Source organism: Natrix helvetica (genome assembly GCF_964273705.1).
Source record: "Natrix helvetica genome assembly, chromosome: 16".
Classification (NCBI taxonomy): Eukaryota; Metazoa; Chordata; class Lepidosauria; order Squamata; family Natricidae; genus Natrix; species Natrix helvetica.
This window is the reverse complement of record NC_138563.1, coordinates 5,867,071-5,892,450: the sequence shown is the minus strand read 5'-3', so window position 1 is coordinate 5,892,450 and position 25,380 is coordinate 5,867,071. Positions and strand designations below refer to the sequence as shown.

Sequence of the window (25,380 nt, the reverse complement as noted above, 5' to 3'; positions counted from 1 at the left end):
TCCGCCGCTCGCGTCGGATGGAGACCTCACCATCGAGCCCGATCGCCGCGGCTGCTTCTCCAACGCCGGGCGGGATCACAGATTCATCGCCTCCGCCCGCCCGCCCCCCCCCCCCGCCACGACGCTCCGCTCCCGGCGATGCGAGGCTGCAATCCACGCAGCCCCCCCACCCCTCCCCACGCTCCCCGTGTCCCCCCCCCCGCGCTGTGAAGGCAGAGAAGAAAGAGGGGGGGAGGACCTGGCCACCCTCCCGTTCCCCATCCAGAAAGGGGAAGGGGCTGGTGGTGAGCTTCCTTGGGGAAGGGGAATCTGTCTATCTATCCCTCCATCCCTGGAGAGCTGTCTGTCTGTCTCTATCTATCCATCCATCCATCCTCCCTCTCTCTCTAACTTCTGTCCATCCATCCTCTCTCTAACGTCTCTGTCCATCTGTCCATCCATCCATCCTCTTTAATCTGTCTGCCATCCATCCATCCACTCTCTGTAATGTCTATCCATCTGTCCATCCATCCATCCATCCATCCATCCATCCATCCATCCTCTCTAATATCTGTCTGTCCATCTGTCCATCCTCTCTAATCTGTCTGCCATCCATCCATCCACTCTCTCTAATGTCTGTCTGCCCATCTGCCCATCCATCCTTTCTATCTGTCCATCCATCCACTCTAACGTCTCTGTCCATCTGTCCATCCATCCATCCTCTTTAATCTGTCTGCCATCCATCCATCCACTCTCTGTAATGTCTGTCTATCCATCTGTCCATCCATCCATCCTCTCTCTCTAATATGTCTGTCCATCCATCCATCCATCCTCTCTAATCTGTCTGCCATCCATCCTCTCTCTAATGTCTATCCGTCCGTCCATCCTCTCTCTAATCTGTCTGTCCATCCATCCATCCACCCATCCAAATAGGAAATTGGATGGCTGGATGGATGATGGATAGAATGACCAGAATTCACAGCCAATTAATAAGTTTTTTTTTGGGGGGGGGGTCGGGACCAGGAGTTTGCTTCATGCTCTCGGGAAGCCTCGGTCAGAACAATGGGGAATTCTGGGACTTGAAGCCCACCCATCTTAAGGCATGCTGGCTGGGGAATTTTGGGAATCGAGATCCACGCCTCTTCAACCAGGCTGGCTGGGGAATTCTGGGAGCTCATTTTTTAATTTATTTAATAAAGAACGGGAGTTGATCAATGCCAAACTGTGAATGAAGCATTATTCTGGTTTATGTTGATTATATTAACCCAATTTTCTCTGGTCCTTGTACGGCTGCATCTATCCATCCTCTTCGGCCACCTCCAGCAGGCCATCCTTACGGAGCATAAGATCAAGCAGTTGTATTTGGAGCGGGTATTAAACGGGGACTTAGGGAAACTGTCGGTAAGTGGGCAATGCTTGAAAACTGTCTCTTTTTGACATTTAGCTAAGTACAGGTGACGATGTTTCATTTAGTGACCATTTGAAGTTACAACGGTGCCGAAAAAAGTGACTTATGTTATGACTGTTTTTCACACTTAACCACCGTTGCCGATCCCTGCGGTCACGTGATCGAAATTCAGACCCTTGGCAATAGGTATTTATGATGGTTGCAGCGTCCCGGGGTTATGTGATTCTCCTTTTGCGATCCAGCGGGAAAGACAGACTCACTCAACAACTGTCTTATTCACTTAACGACTGCAGTGGGAATGATTGGGGTAGATTTGACACCGAAATATAATTTTATCATACTTTATATCTTAAATTATTGTATTCTATTCCAATTTCATTTTAGACTGTATTTTATTCCAATTTCAGTTTAAATTGTGTTTTATTCCAATTCCATTTTAAATCGTATTTCATTCCAATTCCATTTTAAATTGCTTTTATCAAATTGGAGTAATAATTTGTTTCTGGACTTTTGCCCTTTGATATGGCCCAAGGGCAAATCAAGACAGACTCCATGTCAAAGTAAGGACTGTAGTGAGTCCTTACTTTAACAGCTGTGGCAAGAAAGGTCGTAAAATGGGTCAAACTCACTTAGCCACTATCTCGCCGAGCAACAGAAATTTTGGCCGTAACAATTGTGTTCGTAACTCGAGGACCACCTGTAATTGGATCAGTTGCAGCCAATTTTGGGTCTCCAATTTTTAGAGAAGATTGGATTAGCATGGCTAATTTTCAAACCGTTCGTTAGCAGAGGTAAAATGCTTTAAAAAAAAAAGTTTATTATGAGATTGAAAATAAATAGAAACCAAAGAGAAAGAAGGGAGAAGAGAGGTGAAAAGAAAAATAAATGAAGTGACTTTCAATTTTTTTCCAAGGCCGTAGGAATAGCCTTAACCTTCTGCTTTATATTTCTAGCTATTTCAAACCATTTCTATAGCGACGCAGTCAGTCTGGTCATCCTAACCTCAAACCAGAGTTATATAATTTTTTTATCCAACCTCAAGGACAAATTCCAGAAGGCGTTTTCAAGTAGAAAAGAAAACAAGATTAGTTTTCTTCTAATTAAACTCAATTTTGCCATCTCTGCCACCTTCTTTCCTCCAGGGTGGGAATCAGTTAGTCCAGTGATGGCTTAATCTTTGTGTTGTTGTGTACTGAAAGTGGTTGCGTACCCACACATGCAATGGATACATGACAGCCCCACAGCTCTGCTTGCTTTCAAGTTGTCTTATCTCGGAGTCCTAGTGGACAACCATTTAAATAGGAGCCAGCCGTGGGCAGCAGCTGCCAAAAAAGCCAACACAGTTCTAGGCTGCATCAACAGAGGGATAGAATCAAGATCACGCGAAGGGTTAATATAATACCACTTTATAAGGCCTTGGTAAGGCCACACTTGGAATACGGCGTCCAGTTTTGGTCGCCACGATGCAGAAAAGATGCAGAGACTCTGGAAAGAGTGCAGAGAAGAGCAACCAAGAGGATTAGGGGAGACGAAAACATATGAAGAACGGTTGCAGGAACTGGGCATGTCTAGTTTGATGAAGAGAAGGACTAGGGGAGACATGATAGCAGTCTTCCAATATCTCAGGGGCTGCCACAAAGAAGAGGGAGTCAAGCTGTTCTCCAAGGCACCTGAGGGCAGGACAAGAAGCAATGGGTGGAAACTAATCAAGGAGAGAAGCAACTTAGAATTAAGGAGAAAGTTTCTGACAGTGAGAACAATTAATCAGTGGAACAGAAGTTGTGAATGCCCCAACACTGGAAGTCTTTAAGATGTTGGATAGCCATTTGTCTGAAACGGTATAGGGTTTCCTGCCTAGGCAGGGGGTTGGACTAGAAGACCTCCAAGGTCCCTTCCAATTCTGCTATTGTATTGTATTGCATTGTATTGTAATTTCTGACATTTGGGGGGGGGGGGGGGCTATACCAGCTATAAAAAATTCAAGGGAGATCCGTGCCCTCAACAAATGATTACTGTGCCAGAAATGTAATTCATCTCTTCCTCAGTATTGCTTTAAATAAAAAAAAACCTAACATTCCTTTATATTCTTGAAACATGCAAATGTTGTTAAATGAATCGCTTTGGTCATTAAGTGAATTGCTGCGGTCGTTAAGTGAATCTGGCTCCTCCCCTTGACTTTGCTCGACGGAAGCCGGTTGCCAAGCGAGCAAATTTTTGATCAGGTCACTGTGTGGACGCTGCGACGGTCGTAAGTGTGAGGACTGGTCATAAGTCATTTTTCCCCAACAGCAAACAAATTTGGTGATTTTTCATCCAGCCACTGTGTAACTTCGGACACTAAACAAGTGGCTGTTGTCTTAAGTCAAGGACCGCTGTACAGGTAATCCTTGACTTACAACGGTTCATTTAGTGACAGTTGTAAGTTACTGAAAAAAACTTGACTTATGACCATTTTTCACATTTATGACCACTCCATGGTCACATCATTTACATTCGGATGCTTGAGAACGGAGTCGTATTTATGACAGTCGCAGCATCATGCGATCCCCTTTTGCGACCTGAAGAGCAAAATTAAAAAAAAAAATTGGGGGGGGGAACACCCGACTCACTTAATGACCATGTGACGAATTTAACAACGGCAGTGATTTTAGTTAACAATCGTTAACGGGGGCAAAACTCACTGGATGGAACGCCTCGCTTAGCAAACATAGATCTGGGGCTCAATTGCGGTCGTAAGGTGAGGACTACCTGCACAAAACAAAGCCGTCCAGAAAAAGGGAGAGAAAATTTGCAAAAGGGGATTTTTTTGGGGGGGTCATTAATCGATCCATGTGGAGGTCAGGAAAAAGCCTAGTTTAGAAAGACGGGAGTTAAAATGAAAGTCGTGTTTGTAGTTTTAATCAGGCCGATTCCCCCCCCATCCCCGTTCCCCCTCCCGCCTCTGGATTTTATCGTCGGTCGCAAAGTTAGCCGGTTGAGCGAGTTGTGGGTTCAGTCTGTTTGTGAACGTGGAAACCGGGCCAAACCACAAAACAGGTTGAACACGTTGTGCAAAAGGAGTCATTATATTTCCTTAACCCGCTGGGAAAACGCCTCTCAAGTTGAACGCTGGCTCGATTGAAAAACAAGTTGGCCCATCACAACAGCTGTACAGTCCTTGACTTACGACCTAAGTTTGCTTAGTGACTAATCTTAAGTTTTATAGCAACACTGAAAAAGTGTCTTAGGACTCTTTTTCATAGTTATAACCGTTGCAGCATGGTTCCCCGATTGTTGGATCAAAATTCAGATGCTTGAAAACTGGTTCATACTTATGACGGTCGCAGTACCCCCAGGGTCACGTGATTTCCCCTTTGGCGATCTTCTGGCAAGCAGTGGGGGAGCCAGATTCACTGAACAACGGTGGGAACTAACTTAGCCTCTGCCCTGATTCGCTTAACAACGGTGGAGAAACTCCCTTAGCAAATGCCTCCCTTAACAGCAGGAAATTTTGGCCTCAACGGCAGCTGTTAAGCCAAGGACGAAAATTATTTCCCCCAAAGTTAAGACCTAACTGGAAAATAAGCCATAGCATGATTTTTCAGGATGCTGATAATATGTCGGAGGTTGGGTGTTTCGAATCCCTAGCGCCACGTAACGGAGTGAGCTCCCGTGACTTCTTCCAGCTTCTGCCAACCTAGCCGTTCGAAAGCACGTAAAAATGCAAGTAGACAAATAGGAACCACCTTTGGTGGGAAGAGAACGGCGTTCCGTGCGCCTTCGGCGTTGAGTCATGCCGGCCACATGACCACGGAGACGTCTTTGGACAGCGCTGGCTCTCCGGCTTTGAAACGGAGATGAGCACTGCCCCTTAGAGTCGGGAACGGCTAGCACAGATGTGCAAGGGGAATCTTTACCTTTTTGCCTTACCCCGAAAATAAGTGAAGATCTTTGGATGCATTTAGTACCGTATTTCCCAGAAAACAAGACCTAATCAGAAAATAATCAGAAAACGGAGCAAAAATTAGTGTGTGTGTGTATATAAATAGCTTGAAATAGATCTATACTAGTCCCTCTTTATTTATTTATCAGCACAAATAAAACATATATATATATATATATGTATGTATGTATGTATGTATGTATGTATGTATGTATATATATATGTATGTATGTATGTTATACACATACAGACACACATTGTATTTGTGCTGATAAATAAATAAAGGGAGTATAGATCTATTTCAAGCTATTTAGCTCTCATCAGCTAGCCATACCCTTACTGGGATTTGAACCTGGGCTGTATTACATATTAGGCAGGAATCTTAGCCACTAAGCCACAGGCTCTCCTCCTTATATATATATACTAATTTTTCCTCCGTTTTCTGATTATTTTCTGATTAAGTCTATATATATATAGACCCAGTCTTATTTTCGGGGAAACACGGTGGTAGGTCCATTCTGCCATTCCAAAGTGTGGGGGGGAAAAAAAATCCCATAATTGCCTCCAAGACTTTTCTCTTTTTTAATAAATTTAAGAACAACCCCTTTCAAACTCCCTGTGATTTCCCCCCACCAACCCCCCCTCCCACCCCAAATGGCAGCAGTGAAAACGGAACTGGGAAGGGTGGGGGTGGGGGTTAAGAGTCATAATCTTCCTCTTCTCCTGCCTGGACCGGCCCGATCGATGACGCAAGCGGAAGTGCAACCGGGACTGTTCCTGTTGGAGCCGCTACAGGCAAGGGGGCAGCGGGTATGGGAGGGGCTGTAAAATGGAGGTAGGGTGCAGGGGCTCTGTAAGGAGAGAGAGAGAGAGAGAAGGATCAGCCTCGTTTTAGGCACCACCAGCTGAAAATCGAGATATTAGGGCATTCAAATTAAAAGAGCTGTTTGGTCTAGTGGAGAAGGTGCTAGGTTAGAAAGTGGGAGACGGTGAGTTCTAGTCCCGCCTTAGCCAGGAAAGCCGAATGAGTAACTTTGGGCCAATCACCAGGAAGCAGTGAGTTCTAGTCCTGCCTTAGGCTACAGGACTTTGGGCCAATCACCAGGAAGCAGTGAGTTCTAGTCCTGTCTTAGGCTACAGGACTTTGGGCCAATCACCAGGAGATGGCGAGTTCTAGTCCCGCCTTAGACTAGAGGAGATTGGGCCAATCACCAGGAGACAGAGAGTTCTAGTCCCGCCTTAGACTAGAGGAGATTGGGCCAATCACCAGGAGACAGAGAGTTCTAGTCCCGCCTTAGGCTAGAGGACATTGGGCTAATCACCAGGAGACGGAGAGTTCTAGTCCCGCCTTAGGTTAGAGGAGATAGGGCCAATCACCAGGAGACGGAGAGTTCTAGTCCCGCCTTAGACTAGAGGAGATTGGGCCAATCACCAGGAGTCGGCGAGTTCTAATCCTGCCTTAAGCTAGAGGACATTGGGCTAATCACCAGGAGACGGAGAGTTCTAGTCCCGCCTTAGACTAGAGGAGATTGGGGCAATTACCAGGAGATGGTGAGTTCTAGTCCCACCTTTGGCATGAAAGCCAACTAGGAGACTTTGGGCCAATGTCCCTGAAAAAGTGACTTGTGGCTATTTTTCACACATAAGACCATTGCAATATCCCTCATCATTACGTCATCAAAATGCAGACGCCTGGCAACTAATTCATATTTATGACGGTCACAGTGTCCCACGGTCATGTGACCTCTTTCCTGCAACCTTCTGATGAGCCAAATAAAGGGGGGAGCCAGATTCACTTCACAGCCGTGTGACTAGCTTCACAACTGCAGTGATTTGCTTAGTGACCGTGGCAAGAAAGGTCACGCCGTGGTCTAGAAGCCACTTAACCAGGGTCTCGCTTAGCAACAGAAATGTTTGGGCTCCATAAGTCGGGGGGCTTTCTCCTTGTCACAAACACCCACAGGTGTTCCAAAACCGATACGAAAGAAGGGGAGAAAAAAAAGAAGAAATTGTGAATTACGGAGGAAGATGTATAGTAGCGGGTTGTGTAGACGGGATCATCGGCAACGCTTCCTCTTCTCCGTTGCTTTCACTCTCTTCCGAATCATCCTATCAAAACAAACAGAATAACAAGAGTTGGAAAGGACCGTAGAGGTCTTCTAGTCCAACCCCCTCTATACAGGTAGTCCTCGACTTCACAAAGGCTCATTTAGTGACCGTTCCAAGTTACAACAGCATTGAAAAAAAAAGCAAACCCAGGATCATTTTTACACTGGTGATCGTCGCAACATCTCCCTGGTCAAAATTCAGCCGCTTGGTTAACAGGCTCGTATTTATGACGGTTGCAATTTCCCGGGGTCACCGATCCCCTTTTGCGACCTTCTGAACAAGCAAAGTCAATGGGGAAGCCAGATTCGCTTAACAGCGGTGTTACAAATTTAACAATGACAGGGATTCACAAATTTGACAAGAAAAGTCATAAAACTAAAACTCACTCAAATTTTGGCCTCAACGGTGTGCGGCGGCAGCCAAAAAAGCCAATGCAATCCTAAGTTGCATTAACAGAGGGATACAATCAAGATCAAGGGAGGTACTACTACCCCTCTATAAAGCCCTTAGTAAGGCCACACCTAGAATCCTGCGTCCAGTTTTGGTCACCACACTATAAAAAAGAGGTTGAGACTCTAGAAAGAGTGCAGAGAAGAGCAACAAAGAGGATTAGGGGACTGGAGACTAAAACATAGGATGAACGGTTGCAGGAACTGGGCATGGCTAGTCTAGGGAAGAGAAGGACCAGGGAAGATAGGAGAGCATCTTCCACTATTTGAGGGGCTGCCACAGAGAGGAGTTAGGGGGTCAAGCTATTCTCCAAAGCACCCGAAGGCCAGAGAAGGAAGAATGGAAGTAAACTGATCCAGGAGAGATTCAACCTGGAAATAAGGAGGAATTTTCTGAAAGGGAGAAAAATCAATCCATGGAACAGAAGTTTCCTTTGGAAGTTGTGGGAGCTTCATCCCTGGAGGCTTCCAAGAAGAGACTGGACTGTTCTCTGTCAGAAATGGTGTAGGGTCTCCTGCTTGGGCGGGGGGGGTGGGGGAGTGTTGGACTAGATGACCTACAAGGTCCCTTCCAACTCTTAATCGATCTGTTGGTCCCATTTCAGAGAAGGAAGGCAGACTTGAACGGAGTCCTGTTAGGGAATTAAGTCCCCCAAGCGATATTTGCAAGGGGTGGGCTTAAATTCCCAGGGTTCCGAAACTGCACGGCTGCTGCTGCGAATTCTGGGACATGTTTGGCCTGGCTCCAGATGCCCAGCTGAGGGGCTTTTGTCTGGCAACATCACCAAAGCAGGACATTGCGAGAAACGGGGGAAAAAAGGAGAATTAACATGAAAACAAATTGAGGATGGTTAGCTACTACTTCCTGTATCGCTCCGTTGGACCTGTTGTGGCCCGCCAGTGGCCAGCAGAGCTGGCAGCAGATTCGGACAGTGAGGAGGGTTGGGGAGGAAGTCCTGGAGTCTGGGGAAGGCTCTGAGGAGGGCTCTGTGTCGGAGGCAGAGAGGAGGCCATGGTCGTATGCCAGTTATCAGCTGCCTTCGGAGTCAGACATCAGTGAGGCAGACGAACAGCTGGAGCCTGTTCCCAGTGTGCGCATGCGCAGAGCTGCCAGACGAAGGGAACGGCTAAAGAACAGGGGTCGACTTGGGAGGAAGGCTGCAGGGGGACAATGAATGGCCCCTCCCAGAGGGAATAAAAGAGGAGCAAAAGGGGAGTGGGCTTTTGTAGGAAACAATTTGTTCGTTCATTCATTCATTCGTTTCAGGAGTGTGGAGATCTGTCCGTGAATCTCAGAGACTCTGTGCCCAGAGTCTTTCCTTGCATTTGGGAAATATTGACATGGCAGCTTTCCAAGATAGATAAGGTCTGTGGTCATAAATACTCCTTTGAAAGACTGTTTGCCAGGCCTTGGCTGAATGCGAATGAGAGGAATTGGCATCCGTTTAATAAAAGGGGTTTTTGTCGGGAGCAGGACTCTGCCTCGGGCTTTTTCAGGGAGCCTAGGTCAGCACAGGGGTAAAGGGACCCAGAGCATTCTGGGAAAATAATGCTCCTTGCATCACCAGTCTGACCCCAGAATAAGCCAATTGCATTACATGCAGCTCCACTCAACCACGCCTGAGAAAACGCCACGTTTGGCCGCCAACTTACGTCCTGTTCCGAGTCTGTGCCGGATTGCTTCGGATCCTTTCCTTTCCCTGCCGTGCCACCGTTCCTCCGCCCACTGCCAGGTTTCCGGCCCCTGCCGCAGAAGAGGGGGGGAAAAATAAGGTTTTATATATTTTAAAAAAGGTAGGCCAGAGGTTTGGTTTTTATTATAGGTAGTCCTTGGCTTATGTCCACAATTGGGACCCGAATTTCCACTGCTAAGCAAGGCGACTTGTTCAGTGAATCGTGCCTGATTTTACGACCTCTTTTGCCCCGGTTGTTAAGTGAATCACTGGAATTCTTAGCTAAATCATGCCTGATTTTATGACCTATTTTGCCCCGGTTGTTAAGTGAATCACTGGAATTCTTAGCTAAATCATGCCTGATTTTACGACCTATTTTGCCCCGGTTGTTAAGTGAATCACTGGAATTCTTAGCTAAATCATGCCTGATTTTACGACCTATTTTGCCCCGGTTGTTAAGTGAATCACTGGAATTCTTAGCTAAATCATGCCTGATTTTACGACCTCTTTTGTCCCAGTTGTTAAGTGAATCACTGGAATTCTTAGCTAAATCATGCCTGATTTTACGACCTATTTTGCCCCGGTTGTTAAGTGAATCACTGGAATTCTTAGCTAAATCATGCCTGATTTTACGACCTATTTTGCCCCGGGTTGTTGAGTGAATCACTGCTGTTCTTAAGTGAATCATGCCATTTTTTTCACTCCTGATTCCGAGCGGTCCCTAAACGAACGGTCGTAAGTCGAGGGCTTATCTATATTCCCCCATCTCGCTTGTTGAAGGTGTTCCCAGGATCCATCAGATCTTTCGGGTGGATCTCCGTGACCTACCGACGGGAAACCTTCTCTCCGCCTTCCAAGTGGTTGTCCTCGGTGTCACCTTGCATGTCGGGTACCGAAGCCACGAGATCTTTGAGGAAATCGAACTGCTGCTCCTGTTCTATGCATTGTTTCCTGCAAAATTCACATCGTTGGGTTACCTGGATGCCCCCCCCCCCACGCCCCCAACCTGGCCAGGTGGGAAAGGGGAGGGTTTTGCTTCTGAATCTGGAGAGATCGGCTCCTGGGTTTGGAAGAGGAGAAATGGGTTTGGGATGCCCTCAGGCGTCCATCTGTGTCGGTGAATAGTTAATTTCCCAATCGTTTATTTATTATTTGTTATTACAGATGGAATAGAAATAGAAGAGGACGTAGAATAGAATAGAAAATGGGATAGAATAGAATAGAATTCAAAATAGAATAGAATAAAAATAGAGAATAGAAGCATAGAATAGAATAGAACAGAACAGAATTCAGAATAGAATAGAATAGGAATTAAAATAGGAATAGAGAATAGAACAGAATAGGAATAGAGAATAGAAGCATAGAATAGAATATAAATAGAGAATAGAAGCATAGAATAGGAATAGGAATTAAAATAGGAATAGAAAATAGAATAGAATAGGAATAGAGAATAGAAACATAGAATAGAATAGGAATAGAGAATAGAATAGATACAGAATGGAATGGAAAGGAGTTGAATGGAATGGAAGGGGAAACAGAACAAAAAATAGTACAGAAAACAAAACAAAAAACCAGAACAACAGAAAACAGAACAGAAAATTAGAGATTAGAATAAAAGAGGAAAAGAAATAGAAACAAGAATAACAATAGAATAGTAAAATGAATAGAATAGAAAAGAGTAGAATAGAATTCTTTATTGCCAAGTGTGATTGGACACATAAGGAATTTGTCTTCGGTGCTTAATCTCTCAGTATACATAAGTGATATTAAGTGATAAATCATAAGTCATAGTCATCATAAATACATCTACGACTACATTTGAGCCCCAAATTTCTGTGGCTTACACTTGTAAGTATATACTTAATTCTGGAGATGGACTCTGAGAAAAACGGCATGCGTTGCCTTGTTCTCCAGCCAACCAAGTGCCCTTCTCCTTAAAGCCTCAGGCAAGATTCTAGTCCTTATGATTATAAAGAAGGGAGACCCCCTGATATTCCAGTCCTTGGAGCTCAGCAAGGCCTGCCACCATGGCAGCCATTCTGATGAGCAAGAGGGCTCTGGTTGTGGCCCGCCAGTGGCCAGTGGCAGATTCGGACAATGAGGGGTTTGGGGAGGAACATGGGCCAGTCTTGGAGTCTGGGAAAGGCTCTGTGTCGGAGGCAGAGGGGGCCAGGGCCGTCTGACAGTTATCAGCTGCCTTCGGAGTCAGACATCAGTGGGGGCAGAAGAACAGCTGGAGCTTGTTCCCAGTGTGCGCATGCGCAGAGCTGCCAGACGAAGGGAACAGCTAAAGAACAGGGGCCGACTTGGGAGTAAGGCTGCAGGTGGACGATGAATAGGGAATAAAAGAGGAGCGAAAGGGGAGTGGAGTTTGCAGGAGTTCATTGGTTCCTGACTCTCCAAGACTCCTGGCCAAGTTTTGCAGAGATCGGCCTGGCAGCTCTCCAAGCCAGATAAGGTCTGTGACCGTAAATCCTCCCATGAAAGACTTGGCTGAATGTGAATGAGCAGAATTCACAGTCAATTAATAAATGGGGTTTTTTATTATGGGACAAGGAGTTGGCTTCATGCTCTCGGGAAGCCTCGGTCAGAACAGCTCTGCCCTGAGAAGAGGGGGGCAGGGGGGGGGCGGCAGCCAATACTCACAGGTGGGACGTTGTCATCGTTTTGGCGTTCCTGGATTGGGTGACGTGACAGGCGGTCTTCAACAGCGATTCCAGGAACAGCTCCAGTGCTCGCGCTGCGGGATCGGAGTTAAGGAGAAGAGGAAGAATGATCCCATTTCCCCCCCTCTCCTCTTCCAATCAAATGATCAGATGATTTTAATAACGGCTTTACCAACTACCCTAATGTCATCAGTACTAGAAGGGAGTAGAGTTATGCTGTCTAAGAGCGGAGATAAAGTTACCTAGTTCGTTTGTGAAACATTTGAAAGGAAACCCAAAAGCTCAGAGACCACCGTCCCCCTCCTCTCTGCAACCCCATTCTCTTTTAGCCCTGATGATGTTACCTAGTTGGGTCCTGAAAGGTCTACAAGGCAATAACCAAGCTCAGAGACCATCAAAGGCCCCTCTATATGTTTTATTCATTAAACATGATACTCAAAGTCAACTGAACATTCAAAAATGCATCACAAATACCACTGACTGGTGCTGATGGTTGATATTTCGTGATTTTTTTTCCCCAGTTCTTTTTCTTCGACTCTGGCGTCTCCTAGTACCGCGATATCAATACATTGTACGTTTCGGTTTTCGACAACCGTGATATCTGGCGTGTTGTGTTTCAAATGACGATCCGTCTGCATTCGAAAGTCCCACAAGATCTTCACCTTCTCATTTTCGGTAGCTTTTTCCCACTTTATGTTCCCATGACTTTCTGGATACAGGTCTCTCTTCTTTTTGACAGAATGACCAGGGGATTAATTTAGCAACTCAAGTCGTCATGTCTAGCTTTGTAATCAGTTTGTGCGATTTGGCTGCATTCACATATTAAAAACGTGAAACAGTTTCGACTTTGTTATTGCAAAGTCGGCAGTTTGGGTTGTCGGTGGATTTTTGCATCTTCGCTTTCATGGCGTTAGTTTGCGGTGCTTGTTCTTGAGCAGCCAGGATTAAACCTTCCGTTTCTTTCTTGATAGTTCCCATCTTAAGGCATGTCCATGTCAAGTTGTCCTCCCATTTTCCTTTCAAGTGCCCTCCGTGCAAAGCTTTGCTTTTCCATCTATTTAATCTGTCACCCAGCTGGTTTTTCCCTTATATTCTGCCTTTGTTTCTGTTATTTTTATAATGTTTTCCGTTTTCGTCCTTCTACATTATCATCATCATCACCTTCTTCTTTGTCCTCCCGCCCTCCTTTCCTTCTTCTTCTTCTTCATCATCCTTCTTCCTCCCCCCGCCCCCACAACCAATCCCCATTTCCTTCTAGCATTGATGATGTTACCTAGTTGGGTCATGAAATGTTTGCAAGGAAATAACCAAGTTCCGAGGGCATCAAAGATCCTACAATAATATCACATCATCATCATCTCCTCCTCGTCCTCACCCCCCACTCCACAATCCCCACTCCCTCTTAGCACTGATGATGTTATCTTGTTGGGTCACGAAACGTTTGCAAGAAAACCCATCAAACTCAGAGAGCACCAAGGACGCTACCGTCCTAGAATATCTGAAGTCCCAAAGAAGAGAAGACCTCCCACCCGTCACCCACCCACCCCAGGCAGGACAAAGAGGATACAAATGATCACTGGGACAGCAGCAGCCACTTTTCCAATTTCTTCATCCGTCTGCATGATCTTCTTGATCCGAGCCTTTCAAATGTAAGGGGGGGGGGAGGATGGGGAGATGAGAGACAAAATGTTTTATTGACTGGTCCTACAATATAAACTCGGGACCTACAATATAAACTAAGGCCTGGGAGGCTCGGTGGCTAAGGCGCTGAGCTTGTCGATCAGAGAAGGTCAGCAGTTCGGCGGTTCGCATCCCCAGCGCCGCGTAACGGAGTGAGCTCCCGTCACTTGTCCCAGCTTCTGCCAACCTAGCGGTTCGAAAGCATGTAAAAAATGCAAGTAGAAAAACAGGAACCACATTTGGTGGGAAAGGAACAGCGTTCTGTGTTGAGTCATGCCGGCCACATGACTACGGAGACGTCTTCGGACAGCGCTGCCTCTCCGGCTTTGAAACGGAGATGAGCACCACCCCCTAGAGTCGGGAACGGCTAGCACAGATGTGCAAAGGGAACCTTCACCTTTACAATATGAACTATTGAGGCCTTTGAACTCTGGCGCTGGAGAAGACGACTCCTGCATTGAGTCCCTTGGACTGCAAGGCCATCCAACCGGTCAGTCCTAGAGGAGATCCACCCTGGCTGCTCTTTAGAAGGCCAGATCCTGAAGAGGAGACTCAAAGACTTTGGCCACTAAATGAGAAGGAAAGAGGACTCCCTGGAGAAGAGCCTCATGCTGGGAACGATGGAGGGCAAAAGAAGAAGAAGGGGACGGCAGAGGAGGAGGTGGCTGGATGGAGTCCCCAAAGCAGTCGGCGTGAGCTTCAATGGGCTCCAGAGGATGGTAGAGGGCAGGAAGGCCTGGAGGAACGTGGTCCATGGGGTTGCGATGGGTTGGACATGATTTTGCAACTAACAACAACAACAATATAAACAAGCTTCATAATACAGGGAGTTCTCGAGTTACGACCACAATTCAGCCCAACATTTATGTTGCTAAGCGAGACATTGGTTAAGTGAGTTTTGCCCCGTTTTATGACCTTTCTTGCCAAAAGCCGTTAAGTGAATCACTGCAGTTGATCAGTAACCTGGTTGTTAAGTGAATCTGGCTTCCCCATTTGAGACTGCATGTCAGAAGGTCACAAAAGCGGATCGCGCGACGCACTGGGAGGCTGCAACCGTCGTAAGCATGTTGTAAATCGAGGACCACCAGTAGGCTAAACTAAGTACAGGTAGCCTTGACTTACAATCACTTGGTTTGTGACCGCTCAAAATTACAACGGCACTGAAAAAAGTAAACTTGGGATCATTATTCACACTTACAACCGTTCCAGCATCCCCATGGTCACGCGACTAAAATTCAAAATACGGCAACTGACTCGTATTTATGACGGTTGCAGTGCCCCCGGGGTTACCTAATCCTCTTTTTGTGACTTTCTGGCCAGAAAAATCAATGGGAATGCCAGATTCACTTAACAACCGTGTGACTAACGTCACAACGGCAGTGACTCGCTTAATGACGGCAGCAAGAAAGGTTGGGAAATGGGGCAAAAGTCACTTAACGACTGTCTTACTTAGGCACAGAAGTGTTGGGTTCAACTGCGGTCATACGCCAAGGTCTGTCTGTCTGTCCAATGCTGGGAAGACTAACTGCTTTGGGTGGGGTGGGGGGGGTTGGACTAGATGACCTACAAGGTCCCTTCCAACTCTGTTAATCTGTCTCTGATTCCCACAATGGAAGATAAAGGCCAGGGTAGTGGCAGAGATGGCAAAATTGTCTTTAATTAAAAGAAATAATCTTGTGTTGTTGTTTTTTCCTATTTGGAAACTGTTTCTGGAATTTGTCCTTGAGACTGAAAAAATAAATAATATAACTCTGATTTGAGGTTAGGATGACCGGACTGACTGCGTTGTTATAGAAATGGTTTGAAATAGCTAGAAATATAAAGCGGAAGGTTAAGGCTATTCCTACGGCCTTGGAAAAAAATTGAAAGTCACTTCATTTATTTTTCTTTTCACCTCTCTTCTCCCTTCTTTCTCTTTGGTTTCTATTTATTTTTAATCTCATAATAAACTTTTTTTAAAAAAGCATTTCACCTCTGCTAACGAACGGTTTGAAAAGTAGCAATCCTAATTCAATCTTCTCTAAAATTGGAAATTCCTCACTTACAGGAGTTGATTTAGTGACCGTTCAGAGTTACAACGGCACAGAAGAAGTGACTTACAACCGTTTTCCATACTTACGTCCCCATGCTCACTTGATCAAAATTTGGACACATGGCAACTGGTTCATACTTATGACTGTCGCTGCGTCCCGAAATCCTGTGATTTCCTTTTATGACCTTTTGCCAAGCAACGTCAAGATTCACTCAACAACCATGTTGGCTAACTTAACAACGGTAGCCCTCCGCTTAGCAGCGAGGAAGGTCGGAAAACGGGACCAAATTCCCTGAACAAATGTCTCGCTTAGCCACCGATCATTTGGGCTCCGTTGGGGTCGTAAGTCACAATACCAACTCGATGAAAAATCAGCTCAGTTGCTCTTTTCAAAAATAGAAAACCACTTTTGATACAAGTAGAACCTGGATGACTGAGAATCTTGATAGACATTAGCTAGAGGAAAAAAATTCTCATATACCTCCAGAAAACACAGGTGTAAAAGCTAATATTGGAATATTTTTGGCATACAAAATGCAACAAAGCTGCTCACAGATACTGCAAGTGTGTTTATTTTAAGGCGAGTGTCAACAAAGACAGATGAACAAACAAAGAGAAAAAGTAGGCTGAATGAAGAAGAGCCAAGTTCTCTCTAAATAAAGGCCTACGGGTTAACCTAGGTTTGTTGACTTAACCACAACTCGGGGGCGATGGCACGATCCATGATTGACAAACCGAATGCTTAGCTCGGCGTAACAGCTAAACCACCAATCAACCCTATTATGTTCCTATAATAAACCATAGCTAAAGCAAACCATAGTTTAATACACAGCCATCATGACATCTTAAGGACGGGAAATAAACGTTTCCCAATGGGAGAAATAGAACACAAAATTAAGCTAGTGGAAATAAAAATATTAAAAAGATCACAACCGAGACCAAAATGTAGGCTGCTAAGTGAGACAGTGGCTCAGTGAGCTTGGCTCCCATTTTGCAACCTTTCTTGCTGCAGTTGTTAAGTTAGTCCCCCCTGGTTGTTAAGTGAATCTGGTTTCCCCATCAACCTTGCTCGTCACAGAGTCGCAAAAGGAGATCCCTTGATCCCGTCATAAATGTGAGTCAGTGATCCCGTCATAAAGGCGAGTCAGTCGGCAAGTGTCTGAATGTTGATTAGTTGACAACGGGGGTGTTTTAATGGCTGTTAAGGGTGAAAAGGATATATAACGTTAATGTTACTTTTTGCAGGGCTGTTGTAAGTCTGAACAGTCCCTAAATGAATTGTTGTTAAGTCAAAGACTATCAGCAAGAAGGAAGAAATGGTTAAGCATGTGGTGGAAGGATTATATATACGTATGTATGTATGTATGTATGTATGTATGTATGTATGTATGCATGCATGCATGCATGCATGCATGTAAAAACTCCCAAGGGTAAAACCAACATATTTTCAGGGTCTTAATTTATAGCAAAATAAAAATATCACTGTAATCATACTGCGAAAAGCCGGCCTAAGGAAGATGAAAAATGATCAAAATAATTTGAGACTTTAAACAGCAGTGGGCCTTATAACCTTATGACTTTATACTATAATCTCTCCTCGCCATCGCAGGCTGCAACGCCCATAATCCCCAGCCAGACTGACCAATGCTATTGCTGTCTAGGAAATCACAGAGGTTACTCAACAACACACATCTGGAAGTGGCCAAAGTTTATCCGGAAGCCATAAGCCATAGTTTACCTACAATACAGACAACAAACCAAGTTATGGTGTTGCTGGGAAGACCCTTCATGGAGGGGGGGGGCAATGCTCAGCTTGGGATGGAGGAAGAGGGAAAGGGGTGTCTTCCCCTCCCTCCAATTGCAAAAGAGTCACCAACATCTGTTTCTGCTAAGTGGGGGGGCTTAAAACCCAGAGATGGAAGCAGGAAACAGCTGTTGCAGAAAGGATGGGGATGAGGAGGGGGCTGGCTTTCGTGACCCCCCTCCTCCAAGGAAGGACAATGGGGAAGGGGCTCATCATTCTGGAGAAGTGGAAGGGGGGGGAGGTGAGGGAAACCCCTCCGGGTGTTGCTGAATGCAAAAAAGGCCATCCTGGAAAGACTGCAAAAGAGAGGAGGGGGCTGCAAGGCGAAGGGAAGGGAGTGCCAAGGGGGAGAGGCAGATGCAAAGGGGGTGGGGAACGGGGATTGCAAAAGGAGGAGGGGGTTGCAGAGGCGGAAAGGGGGCTGTACTAAGAGGAGGGGGCTGCAAAAAGAGAAGAGGGCCTCACCAAAAGAGGGGAGGGGGCTTTAAAAGGGGAGAGAAGGGGGGTTGCAAAAGGAGAAGAGCGTTGCCAAGGGGTCTGCAAAGTGGATTGGAAAAAGAGGAGGGGGATGCAAAGCCGGAGAGGGGGGTTGCAAAAAAGAGGAGTTGCAAAGGGGAGCAACGGGGGTCTTTAAAAGGGGGATTGCAAAAGGAGGAAGGGGCTTCAAAAGGAAGGGGGGCTTTAAAAAGAGGAGGGGGCTTGCGAAGAGAGGAGGGGGCTGCAAAGGGGAGGAAGGGGGGCTTGAAAAGGAGGAGGGGGGTGCAAAAGGGGAAGAGAGGGTTGCAAAGCGGGGGAAGGGTCTGCAAAAGGAGGAGGGGGTCCCCCCCAGGTTGCAATGAGCCCCCTCCCCCCGATTCTCCCCCTCCCTCCGAGGCTGGGGAGGGGGCGCCCCCTCCTTCTCTCACCGGCGGGAAGCGGGCGTTGTACTTCTTCTTCTTGCTCGGCATGGCGGCTCCCGTCGCGCCGGCGGCTGCAGCGGCCGCTCCGCCCGGGCCTGTCGCGCGAGCCCCGCACCGGACGAGGCTCCAGCAGCCGCCGCCTGGGGAGGAGCCGCCCGGGCCGGCCCCGAACGCCTCCGCGCGGCCCTAGCGCCGCCCGTCTCCCTGAGCAGAAAGGAGGCCCGGAGGGGAAGGGGAGGGCGAAGGAGGGGGGAGAGGAGGGAAGGGTGGGAGGCCTCCTCTAAGCATGTGCAGAGGGCCTGGGGAGCCAGAAGCTGGAAAGCTAACCCTGCATTACATAACAGAATGACAAAAGTTGGAAGGGACCTTGGAGGTCTTCTAGCCTAACCCCCTTCTCTCCTTATCCTCCTCCTCCATTCTCCTTCTCGGAATCATAAGAATTGGAAGGGACCTTGGAGGTCTTCTAGTCTAACCCCCTTTGCTCCTTATCCTCCTCCTCCTCCTCTATTCTCCTTCTCGGAATCATAAGAGTTGGAAGGGACCTTGGAGGTCTTCTAGTCTAACCCCCTTCTCTCCTCCTCCTCCATTTTCCTTCTTTTCCTCGGAATAAGAGTTGGAAGAGACCTTGGAGGTCTTCTACTCTAACCCCTGATCTCCTTATCCTCATCCTCCTCCATTCTTCTTCTCGGAAGAATAAGAGTTGGAAGGGACCTTGGAGGTCTTCTAGTTCAAACCCTTCTCTCCTTCTCCTCCTCCATTCTCCTTCTCCTTCTCTTCCTCAGAATAATAAGAGTTGGAAGGGACCTTGGAGGTCTTTTACTCTAACCCCTGATCGCCTTCTCCTCCTTCTCCTCCATTCTCCTTCTCTTCCTCGGAATCATAAGAGTTGGAAGGGACCTTGGAGGTCTTCTAGTTCAACCCTTTCTCTCCTCCTCCTCCTCCATTCTCCTTCTTCTTTTCCTCAGAATAATAAGATCGTAAAATAAGGCAAAATTTATTTAATGCTGTCTCACATAACGGCAGAAATTTTGAGCTCAATTGTGGTCATAAATGGAGGATGACCTGTATTAAGTAACATGTCACCCTGATATGTTCAGCAATCATCCATGTCTCAAACACATCCCAAACCACGCATCGTTGAACTCTTAAATCAGTTAAAAGCGAGGGAATGCATTTCCACAATATATTATGCTTAGCTGATTTTTAACTTGGTTTGATATTTTGGGGATCCTTAGCACGTTTTTAACTTACTGGACCTGTGTCTGGTTTGCCAATTGCACAGTAGCAGTTCGGACAGCACTCCAGAGGGTCATGGGTTACCCTCTCCCCTCTTTGGAAGAGCTTTATAGCTCCCGCTGCCTTAAGAGAGTTTTTAAACATCCTTAAAGATCCATCTCATCCTGGCCACCCTTTTTTTGAATTATTACCATCTGGCAGACGGTACAGGACAATAAAACAAGGACAAATAGGCTGAAAAACAGCTTCTATTCCAGGGCAGTAACTATATTGAATTCTACGGTATAGTGCATTATTAATGCAATATCGGATTTTCAATTATATACGGTAGCATGTGAAGGATGTGTTTGTTTTTACTTTTATAGTTATAATGTACACTGAAGATGGCATTTTATTTCATTGTAGGAGGTGCAATGACAATAAAGTAAATGAAACTAAATGTTCAAGTTCATGCAGTGAGTTTAGAAAATTGGGTGATTTGATAACCAAGTCAATAATAGTTTGAAGCTAGGGTAATGAGAATGTGCTATTCTAATAGAATTGTCCAATATTTATTTATTTATATAATATTTGGATTTTTACTCGTATTATTTATTTCAGGAAGATGTGTTATATTGCCTTCGGCTGGCTTCCCAGAGCAGAGAAATAAGGAATTATTACATGGATTTTAACCTATTACCATTTCCCAACCATAGCAACTTTAAGAGGTGTGACCAAGGGAATTCTGGGAGTTGAAGTTCACATTTCTTTAAAGTTGCTATACTGTAATAGGGAAACACTGAGGTTGCATCATCGTGAACCCCCTGCATTTCGTCACTTCCGTGATGGAACGGAAGTGACTCCCTTTCCTTTGGAAACAGACGGATGGGTTGGGTGGGTTGATCCATAGAGGGCGTGTCAAATCCTAGAGCGGGCGACGCTCCAAGCGCCCGTAGAGAATCGAGACCAAAATGGCGGCCTCCCTTCTTTTATGCTCGGGCGAAATGGATAATTTTTAAATATGCAAATTAATCATGAGAAACATCAAAAAAGTAACGCTTAGAGGAAATGGAAGTAATATAATAAAAAGCAGGAGCCTAGAAATAGCAAAAATAGAGGGGAAAAGTAGCGCAGGCCTCATTTTCGTTCCATAGGTCTTCCGGTCCCTCAACTATATCTGTCCCCCATCCACTTCCGGGGTGCGCCCGTACGTACTTCCATTTGCTCCGGGCCGTTGCGACGGTAACGTGTGGCCCAGTTGTGGCAGACGAAGCCGGGTTTGGGGTGTTGAGGTTGGCGGGGGAGGGGGAAAGTTGTTCGGTTCCCCTCCAGCCCTGGACCGGCTTGAAAATAGGTCCGGCCTGAAATGGGTCCTCACCAATGGCGACCGTCGTAATCCCGTAAAAGCCGTGGCGTCTCCTTGACCGCTTGGCCTCACCGCAGCCCTGCAAGGTAGGACGACGGTGCCGTATCCCCGCCCTGGCTGTGGTTTTTATTTTTATGTGACTTTTCTCGTGCCGAAGAGCTGTAAGAGAGCGAAGGGGGGGGGGCAGTCTGAGGGAAGAGAAATGAGGGAGATATAGATATGTATGTTTTGAAAGGCTCTTTAAAGGACGTGATGTGTTCCCAAGCTGGGAGATTTCTGGCCTTATTATGACCACAATAACTGTTCTTAATATATTGAAATATTTAATGCATTAGCTTAATGAATTAAATGCATCAACTCTCCCAACAATAGGACTAATGCCTGAAGTCTCATAATAACAACAACGACAAAAATGCACAATACTTTATTAGGATATTTTAGGCATTAGTCCTATTGTTGGGAAGCTTCATGTATTTAATTCATTAACGTTAAATTAATGTAAAATTGCCTAATGTCTCCCAACAATCTTACTAATGTGTAAAGTCTAATAACAGTAATAAAGTATTTAATAATTTACTATTATTGGGAGACTTTAGGCAATTTTACAGGTAGTCCTCAATTTATGAGAGTTCGTTGAGTGACCGCTTGAGATTACAGCACTGAAAAAAAGCGACATGACCATTTTTCAAATTTACGACCAATGCAGTATCCCCGTGGTCATGTGATGTAAGATCGTAAAATGGGGCGAAACTCACTTGTCTCACTTAGCAGCCTAAATTTTGGGCTCATTTGTGATTATTAGTTGAGGCCTATCTGTATTAGTATTAATGCCATTATGAAAAGATGTTAGATATTATTGCTATTATTCAGAAAGTAGGCAGTATTACTGATACAATGATTAGTAGACCAGACATTCTTAGTGTTATTGTGAGAGTTTTGGCATTATTAGAAGACTTTATACGTTATTACTGTTATTATTATTGAGAAACCTTAGGTGTTACTGTTAGGAGTATAGGCATTACTACTACTATTATAGGGAGACTAAGCATTACTAGACGTAAGATATTATTACTATTATTACTGAGAAACTCTGCATTGCCACTACAATTAGGAAACTCAATATTATTACTATTGTTGGAAGACTTTAGGTGTTCATTATTGTTGGAAAACCTTGGGCATTTTTATTAGGAGATTAGGGATTACTATTGTTTGGATTATCTAGGCATTCTTACTATAATTACAAGTCGTTATGTATTACTACTATTATTGAAAAACCTTCGATATTTTTACTATTACTGTTAAAATTACAACAGCTTTCTGCCAATAGGTGTGCCCTTGATATTTTGGAACTGGGCTGTGGAAACCCAGGTTAAACTGAAAATACAGGTAGTCCTCCACTTGTGACAGTTGAACCCAACGTTTCTGTTGCTAAGTGAGATATTTGTTCAGTGAGATTTGCCCCCGTTTATGACCTTCCTTGCCACAGTTGCTAAAGTGGATCATTGGAGTTGTTAAAATTAGTCACACGGTTGTTAAGTGAATCTGGCTTCCTTGCTTGATGCTGCCACCGTCATAAATACGAGTCAGTTATCAAGAGCCTGAATTTTAATCACACAACCATGAATATATCGCAATGGTTGTTAGTTGTGAAAAACAGTCACGTCATTTTTTTTAAGTGCCATTGTAACTTCGAACGGTCACAAAACAAATGGTTGCAAGTCGAGGACTACCTGTAGAAAGTGCCAATTTAGACTCGGCTTCCAGCTGCGGCATGAAGTGGGTTGATCCCTTCCTTGTTTGACTTTTTCCCCCATCAGGTGCCTTGCCAAACCATGGCTTGCCAGCATGACGAGACGGGAAAGGACGGCAGTTTTGCCAGCGAGGACTTGGCTGCCGAAGCCATGGCCGCAGACATGGACTCCTGGGTGGTCTTTGACGCCCGCAAGACCCCCAAGGCTGAATTTGAGGAATGGCTCCAGACTTACCAGCCGTCCCGCGTCTCTCGCTATGGCAACCCGGAGTGCAACACCGAGCCGGTGGGCTGGATTGCCATCTACGGCCCCAGCTTCTGCCCGGAGTCTGGCGACGTCGTAGGCCTTCAAGAAGACTGGGAACGTTTACAGCTCAGCGGGCGCCACGTGACTTTTGAGTCCATCAAGGAGCTGGCCCTTAACCGACGTGTCCTGACCGGCAAGTGGCTAATGCACCTGGACAGTGGCTTCAAAGTGGACCACGCTTGGTGCGGCATTGCCCGGGCCGTCCTCGAAGGGCGTGTTGGGGTGGCCAAGGTGAGCCCCTGCTGCCCCGACTCGGACCGCAAACACGTCATCTGCGTGTACACCGAAGACTTCACCAACGAAGAGGAAGTGCTGGTGGCCGATTCCGTGATCCGGGCCACGGGGGTCAAGTGCCTCTTATCCTACAAGCCCGATGCTTACACCTACCTGGGCATCTACCGCGACAACCGCTGGCATCTCTGCCCCACCATTTACGAAAGCCGCTTCGATTTGGAGTGCGTCCCCCGCCGCTCCCGTATCCTTAACAAGGTCAGCAACAGCGAAGTGACTTAAAACGCCCGTTCCGCAACGCGCGAGACTCCCAGAGGAAACTTCACGAAGGCTGGGGACTACACGTCCCACCATGCAGTGTGGACTCTCTTTTACTCAAGAGGAGGTAGATTTGCCCAATGCAGGTGGGCTGCATCCATGGGATTTCTGCCTCCGTCATGGGTCGCTTCGTTCTGACCGAGGAGCTTTGTGACACTAGTGGACATTTGCATTTACCGTTAAACCACTAACTGTGCGTGCCGCACAAACTTGTGCAATCAGCTTTTATTGCAAAAAGCGGCCGAACAGATCATCTCTACCCATCTTTTTCAGCAGGCCAACAGTAGAAAGACTTGATTTGCTGCTGTTGTCTAATTTCTGCCAATCTCGGGAAATTGGGGTAGAGTTCAGCCGGTTTGAGCGAACCAACAATCAGCTGAGAGCGAACCGGTTCCCCGATCAACGAACTGGTTGTTAAATCAGCAGGATCCCACCACTGTTTTTTTTGGGGGGGGGGTTATTGAGGGGAGAGATAATCACAATCCAAAGGCAGCATCGAAGAATTGTGTGTGGCGGGGGAGTAGTTTTGATGGAGGCGTGAAAATGGAAAGGCTAAGCCAAAAGGTAGATTAATTTTTCTTTCCGCTCTTCTGCTCAGAATTTTGCCATTGAATTATTATTATTATTATTATTATTGTGGTTCTTGGCTGCATTCGCCTGCAACTAGAATGAAAATAAAAGGCATTCTCTTCCCCCTCCTCCCCTCTTTCTGAGAGTTTGCTTTTTTGGTGTTTATAGATGAACCCAAGTTCGAAAAAGCACCTTTTGAGGTGTGAACCCAGGTTGCAAAAAGTTTGGAGAAATTCTGAACATTTGGTTGTTTCAGGAGCAGAGAGAGCAAAAGGGGCCCTAATGCTTTTGGCATGGAGAGAACTTAAACTTTCTTGAATTATAAGCTTTTAATGGGCTGAAGAAGAGGGTAAAAACTGAACGGGGAAGTGGAAATTGGATCTCTGACTCTCACACCTCTGCTGTATTAAGCAGGGAGTTCTAGAGCAGGATTTTGCAACCATAGTCACTTTTAAGAGGGGAGGACTTCAACTCCCAGAATTCCCCCAGCCAGCAGGCTTCAAGATGGGTGGATGTCATCTCCCAGAATCCCCCAGCCGGTATGCTTTAAGATGGGTGGACTTCAACTCCCAGAATCCCCCAGCCAGCCTGCTTTAAGATGGGTGGACTTCAACTCCCAGAATCCCCCAGCCAACCAGTATGCTTCTGGGAGTTGAAGGCCAAGCATACTGGTGGAAGAAATCTTTCTTGCCACAATTGTTAATTGTTGCTTTGTTGCCACAATTGCTGCAGTTGCAAGGTAGTAACACAGTCAAGTGACACTGGATTCCCCATTGACCGTCAGACGGTCGCAAACGGCGATCGTATGACTCCTGCACACTGCAGCCATCATGCAAACAGGCCATTTGCCGGTACTTTTGATCACCTGACCACGGGGACGATGTAAAGGTCGTAAGTGTGAAAAGCAGTCAAAAGCCCCCCTTTCCCCCCCCCCTGTGTTCTGGCCGGTCACTAAACGAACGGCTAAGTCGAGAACTCCCTGTGAAACTTTGAGGAACCCAC

General features: G+C 46.0%; 3 protein-coding genes and 1 long non-coding RNA gene across 10 annotated transcripts in view; 2 read left to right on the top strand and 2 right to left on the bottom strand.

Moving 5' to 3' along the window:
• The window catches only part of PELI3 (pellino E3 ubiquitin protein ligase family member 3), an 18,482-nt gene extending 13,161 nt beyond the window's left edge, over positions 1-5,321 (bottom strand). For 2 of the 7 annotated variants that reach the window (XM_081968632.1, XM_081968634.1), the window contains exons 1-2: positions 5,113-5,181; positions 4,069-4,135 (exon numbers count right to left, since the gene is read on the bottom strand). The gene's annotated coding sequence lies outside the window, so the exon portion shown is untranslated. Of the gene's footprint in view, positions 97-4,068; positions 4,195-5,112; positions 5,182-5,296 lie in introns of those variants that run through there. The other 5 variants (XM_081968636.1, XM_081968635.1, XM_081968633.1 and 2 more) reach the window with 5 other exon arrangements.
• LOC309400231 lies at positions 5,298-6,019 on the top strand. Its single transcript, XR_014176637.1, has 2 exons — positions 5,298-5,397; positions 5,595-6,019. It is a non-coding gene; the product is annotated as an uncharacterized lncRNA (long non-coding RNA).
• On the bottom strand, positions 5,878-18,825 carry DRAP1 (DR1 associated protein 1). The gene is made up of 7 exons (XM_081968642.1): positions 18,628-18,825; positions 13,774-13,846; positions 12,187-12,280; positions 10,369-10,491; positions 9,521-9,611; positions 7,330-7,418; positions 5,878-6,160 (listed from the first exon to the last, which is right to left on the bottom strand). The coding sequence occupies exons 1-7, from the start codon at positions 18,667-18,669 to the stop codon at positions 6,007-6,009; spliced, it is 666 nt and encodes a 221-aa protein (XP_081824768.1). The 5' UTR covers positions 18,670-18,825; the 3' UTR covers positions 5,878-6,006.
• Positions 18,826-20,971: 2,146 nt separating this feature from the next.
• On the top strand, positions 20,972-24,506 carry LOC309400082 (UPF0696 protein C11orf68 homolog). Its single transcript, XM_081968401.1, has 2 exons — positions 20,972-21,288; positions 23,020-24,506. The coding sequence occupies exon 2, from the start codon at positions 23,035-23,037 to the stop codon at positions 23,770-23,772; it is 738 nt and encodes a 245-aa protein (XP_081824527.1). The 5' UTR covers positions 20,972-21,288; positions 23,020-23,034; the 3' UTR covers positions 23,773-24,506.
• Positions 24,507-25,380: the final 874 nt, after the last annotated feature.